Genomic DNA, 5,167 nt, shown 5'->3' on the forward strand with positions numbered 1-5,167 from the left:
TATTTCAATTTTAAAATACAACTTACGTCGGTCATTTATTAACCTGCGACGTAAATGTATCTAAGACGGGTCCGTTTATCATTTACGTCACAGGTTAACGGACCTGCGACGTAATTGAATACTCACGTGCGTCGCACAAAACTTAAACAATGACGCAAAGCTGTATTACTCTAATCGGTTCCAGACCCCACCACATTTTCGGCTACCCTTTGTTTCTCTCTCATCCCGTTCTTCCAGATCTGAAACCTCGGAAATTCTCCCCCTTTGAAAATAAATCATAATCGATCTTGTGCTTTCATTCAAAATCTCCATCTCCATCTCCTATAACCAGCAACCCATCCAAATTTATCCATTTTCTCTGAAAAATAAGCTCCACGAAAATGGCTAGGGAGGCAAAACCTTGGTTCCGTTAAGAAGAAGGAGAAATCTCAGTAAAATCTCGATTTGCCGAAATCTCATTACTTTAAATCCTTAATTTTTTTGCTTAATTCAATGAAACGTTGTCGCTAAGCCGTCGAGTATTGACAGCTGAAGAGTGAACGCAAAAACAGTTGAGCCAGAAACTAGGGTTTTATAGTCGGAGGAGAGAGAAAATCTTGAGAAACAATGGCGAAATTCAACGAAGTACAGAAGAAAAGGAGAGCACTAATTTCACAGAATAAGAGAGCAGTGCACGGTGTTCCCTTCACTAAGAAGCTTAAACGCCAGACGCAACTTCAATCTGTCTCCGGGAAGCGCAAGAAAAAGAACCTCAAAAAATGGCGTCGGGTATATATTTTTAATTTTTGTTCTTGGTTTCAATCTTCATTATTGTCGAATTAATTGATTTAATTAATAATTTCCCTAAAAAATTAGGATCAAAAGGAGTTGATAGAGAAGGGTCTTGTTACTTTGGATGATGTTGACATGGCTCCCGCCGATGGTTAGTCTCTCTCCTATTTGAATTTGAATTTGAGCTTCTGGTTCTGGGTTTGTTTTAGGTTTTTAAATTAGGGTTTTAGTTTAATTTTTGTGTTGTAACACTGGAAATTGGAAGGAATTTGACTTGTTGTGTTGTGGAATGTAAATATGAAGCTAAATTGTTGTGAAATTGGTGTTTAATTGTGAACTGAACCTCATGAGATCAAGATGTATGTACCCTCTGGTAGGGGCTGGGCTGCCGTTGCATATTTACAGGAATATTTACTTTGGTTTAATTCGTTTAGTTTAGCTATAGCTATAGCTATTGTAGGTTCTTCATCGCAAGAGATATAGAAATTCCTACACTAATGTATTTGTATGGCTATTCGTTGGTGGAGACTGGTTAATGTAGTGTGTTGGAACATTTTAAGGCTCTGAATATGTTTTCCATAGGCTTCGTGCGTACTAATAAGTAAAGTTCTAAGCTTTGAGTACTTAGAATAGTTGGATTCGGAGATTTTTTGCTCTAGTTATTTGTGGGAATTTAATGTAAAGGATATAGCTGACCAATTGGGTTTGGAGATGATATTTTGGTGTTAATTTTGGTAAATTTTGATTGATAGGTCGATTGTATGCGATGGAACTAGGGCAGCAGATTCATCAAATAGGTACCTAATTTTCTCAATCTTCACATTTAATTGTATGCTGCCATTGCTTACAACTTTTCAAAGTTAGAGCTCCTTGACTTGAGTGGGTAATGCCTCGGCTTATGTTGTTTTTATTGCTTTGTTTCTAGTATACTGTTTTTCTTCATGAATCTTATATTGCTTTATTGTTGATTCAACTCTGGCATAACTGGTAGTGGCATTGGAATTATATGTAACGTGTTCTCCCAAAATTTGTGAAGATTGTTGCTAGCTCCTTTGCCCTAATATCACTTCAAGTATAATTTTCTGTTTCCTGCCCTTTTTTAACTATGGCACCACTATCTCTATTTTTGTTTCATTTGCATATGCAGATCTATTATTGATTTTAAAGGAACCAACTTTCTGTTTATTATTCCTTTTGCATAGTGAACAAGTGATTCATGTTTAGCACCAATTTTAATGAATGTAGGTGGACCTGCTAGGGGGATATTATGATGATGGAGACAATGTAAAGTACGGGCTGCAGGGGAACATAAACCTGGTACTGAGATTGCTGCTGAAACTTCTGCTGCCATGGCTGCTGCTTCTATTGTCTTCCGCAAAACTGATAAAAAAATATGCTCGCCAACTCCTCAACAAGGTTAAAGTAATGTTCCTGTTTCACATCGCATGCCCCATTCTCGTGTCCATATAGTCCCTTGTGTGCTTAACATGATGTGATTTCCATTTGTGTAAATATAGATATATAGTTCCATTGGCTGCTTAGCTGTCTAGTTTCATGTCTTAAACTCAGTGTGGGAGGTCGGAAAAAGAGGACTGTACTCTTAGAACAAGATCTTGTTAATCCACATGAGATCAATTCTAGTACAACCGAGCACCAATAAATCTACGAAGCTTAGAGAGAGTTTGCTAATTTTTTGCATGGTGTTAGGTACTCTCATCGATGTCTCAGTACTTTTTATCATAATTCTAACTGAACACTTGTGACAGTACGTTGAACCTCAAAACCATGTGAGGGTCTCGCAAGCAGAGCTCTTGATCATATTGATAAGATTGATGGCGGGGTTGTTTTCATCGAACTATACCTCAAATATTGATAAGAATATTTATAAGCAGGTGAAAGTTTCAGCGTTCCTGCCATCTGCATACCAAAGTATCTAAGGGAGTTTTTAATCTATTTATGGTCTTGCTATTTCTGTGCAGCAGTTCTGGTAGCAGCAGTTTTGGGAGCTAGCAGCAATTCTGACAGCAGCAGGTGTGATCTGTTCGTTTTAGTTGTTGTTCTGTTCTGTTTCGTTGTTGTTCTGTTCTGTGTTGTTCTGTTGCTGTTCTGTGCAATCAATTCTGTTCTGTTCGTGCATTATGATACCGAGGCTGATTTGCGTTAGTTTGAGCACCTAATAGATCACGGCCTGACTAATAAATTCAAAGTTACCTTATAGGTGGTCTCAAATCCTGTATTTATCAACTGTCAAATCCTGACTAATAAATTTTCTTTTCATTAAATGCTGACAGTTATAAGTCACTCGGGTGTTTATTTTTCCATTAATTGTTTTTTTAAAATATAATCAAAAGCTTTTATATTAAAATTCTAGTATCTGCATAATATAGCATTGCTGGTGGGGATTGGGGTCGTTAGGAACTTGTTTGCTGGTGGGGATTGGAGCATTTCAGATGCTTACCTTGAAATATAATACATGTCTGGACTCTATTATGAATTTTATTGAGACAGTTTGAGATGGTGGTTTGTTGTTTTTCATTGGGAAAATTGGACACATATTTCAGTACAATTTCAGTTTGAGATGGCGGACAGTTTCAGTACTTATTGCAGGGCAAACAGCCAGCCGGTGCCGCTCTTAATAGCTCCAACAGCAATGCAGCCAGAAAAGGCTGAGGAGGCGGACAATTTCAGAACCAGCTTGTTAAAATGAATGGCTCTTGTTTCTATCATCTAGCCTGTTGTTTGGATAATTTGTGTTGTTTGTTTTCAATATGTCAAAGGAACTTTGGTTTCCGAGCTATTTTTTTTAGTTTGTGTTGTTGCACGATATTATTTGCACCCCCATGCTATCATTATTTTTGTTAATTCATGAACTATAGCTAATTAAAAAAAAATGAGCTGCACATTTTATACTCTATGCACTGCATAGAGTATAAAATGTGCAGCTCACTTTTTTTTAATAAACGCAGTCATTTGTGTCGCAGATTTACTAAACTGCGACGCAAATGACTTTTTTTTAGCATGCTGAAAAGTCATTTGTGTCGCAGTTTAGTAAATCTGTGACACAAATGACTTTTTTTTACATGCTGAAAAGTCATTTGTGTCGCATTTTAGTAAATCTGCGACACAAATGACTCTTTAGCATGTGAAAAAAAAAAGTCATTTGCGTCGCAGTTTAGTAAATCTGCGACGCAAATGACTCTTATTTGCGTCGCAGCCAGTTGCGTCGGACCAATGTGCGACGCAAATGGGCTTAAATGACCGACGCAAATGAAGAGTTTTCCACTAGTGTTACTTAGGACACCTCGGATTGTACACAGTAGGACTCGGATTTCAAATAATTTTCAAAGACTTCTTCGAACATAATAAAGTGTCGTTGGTTTAAGCTAAGTATGCGTTTATCTCGATGTTGCAAGTTAGTCAAAAAGATTAAGAAAGGCACCTAGCTTTTGGTCAAGGCACACTTCAACATGTGACTACCTTGACCATGGAAATGTCGCACAATACGACATTTACAAGAGAAGTAGCAAATCACTACTCGAACGTACCTCGCACTAAACGAGTCTGGTTCAAACTATTCATGATCCATGTCACCATGAATGCATAAAAACGTATGCCAAGCATTATAGAACCAAGCCAATCCCGTAGCTACAATTGGGGGCTTGAGAAAAACACTCTAAAAATGCTCGAAATGACGATTTTATCGCAAATTCTCGACGCTAATGCTATACACACGTCATAGGGGCACAATCCTAAGGTTTGATCGTGTAAAACGAACCTTAGAATGGCTACAACCCCTCCCAAATTCTAAGCTACTTAGAATATATAAAGTCACCCCACTAACAAGGGTAACTGAAAATCGCGAGTCACCAAAACTCCGATCAAACTACTGCACATAACGCTCGCCCTACAAGCGCCCGTTACACAGTCTACGTCGTTCCAAAGCAAAAGCGAAAAAAAAATCAAGGATAAAAAAAAATTAAAAAAATAAAAATAAAAAGAAACATCTATGAATCCTCGCATCGAACGAAGTAATAAGCCGTGCACACCCACGCAGAAGGTGCTACACTTGTTCGGGCACCTGAACGAGGCGTAATGAAGTACTCCAATGCAAAAAATAATAATGATATCCCAAACACCTAGAGGAATGTTCTAAGACACGCTGTTAGGCCACACAAGCCTACGTCGCACCATAAGTTCAACCATCCCACGGTACAAGTCTTAAAAAAAAGGAGTAAGGCATATTGCACTAATGCGGGCACGACCAAGAGTATGAGGCAAAGACTACTTATCGCCCAAATTCAAAATGTAACCCACGCGACTTCTACATTAAGGATTAAAGGTAGCAAAATATTACCTACCACGGAAGGGATAGCTCGCACCTACACGAGCGGGACCC

General features: G+C 38.2%; 1 protein-coding gene across 6 annotated transcripts; it reads left to right on the plus strand.

Annotated features, from left to right (window-relative positions):
- Positions 1-313: 313 nt before the first annotated feature.
- LOC130469161 (uncharacterized) lies at positions 314-3,560 on the plus strand. Of its 6 annotated transcripts, none has more exons than XR_008929531.1 (7): positions 314-768; positions 856-922; positions 1,524-1,568; positions 2,017-2,193; positions 2,538-2,663; positions 2,754-2,802; positions 3,379-3,560. XR_008929531.1 is itself a non-coding variant. In XM_056838121.1 (4 exons), exons 1-4 carry the CDS (start codon positions 607-609, stop codon positions 2,040-2,042), a joined length of 300 nt encoding a protein of 99 aa, XP_056694099.1. In that variant the 5' UTR covers positions 314-606; the 3' UTR covers positions 2,043-2,529. The 6 variants fall into 6 exon arrangements, 1 of the variants encoding a protein (XP_056694099.1); XR_008929533.1 differs by having other exon boundaries at positions 2,017-2,187; XR_008929535.1 differs by lacking the exon at positions 1,524-1,568.
- Positions 3,561-5,167: the final 1,607 nt, after the last annotated feature.

The sequence above is a fragment of the Spinacia oleracea genome, chromosome 3, assembly GCF_020520425.1.
Source record: "Spinacia oleracea cultivar Varoflay chromosome 3, BTI_SOV_V1, whole genome shotgun sequence".
NCBI classification, from domain to species: Eukaryota; Viridiplantae; Streptophyta; class Magnoliopsida; order Caryophyllales; family Amaranthaceae; genus Spinacia; species Spinacia oleracea.

What these genes read in the sequence shown, in the direction of transcription:
- LOC130469161 (XM_056838121.1), top strand. Translation starts at nt 607, where the DNA reads ATGGCGAAATTCAACGAAGTACAGAAGAAAAGGAGAGCACTAATTTCA. An exon ending in ACCTCAAAAAATGGCGTCGG is followed by an intron (nt 769 to 855) that starts GTATATATTTTT and finishes CTAAAAAATTAG; the next exon opens with GATCAAAAGGAGTTGATAGA. An exon ending in TGACATGGCTCCCGCCGATG is followed by an intron (nt 923 to 1,523) that starts GTTAGTCTCTCT and finishes TTTGATTGATAG; the next exon opens with GTCGATTGTATGCGATGGAA.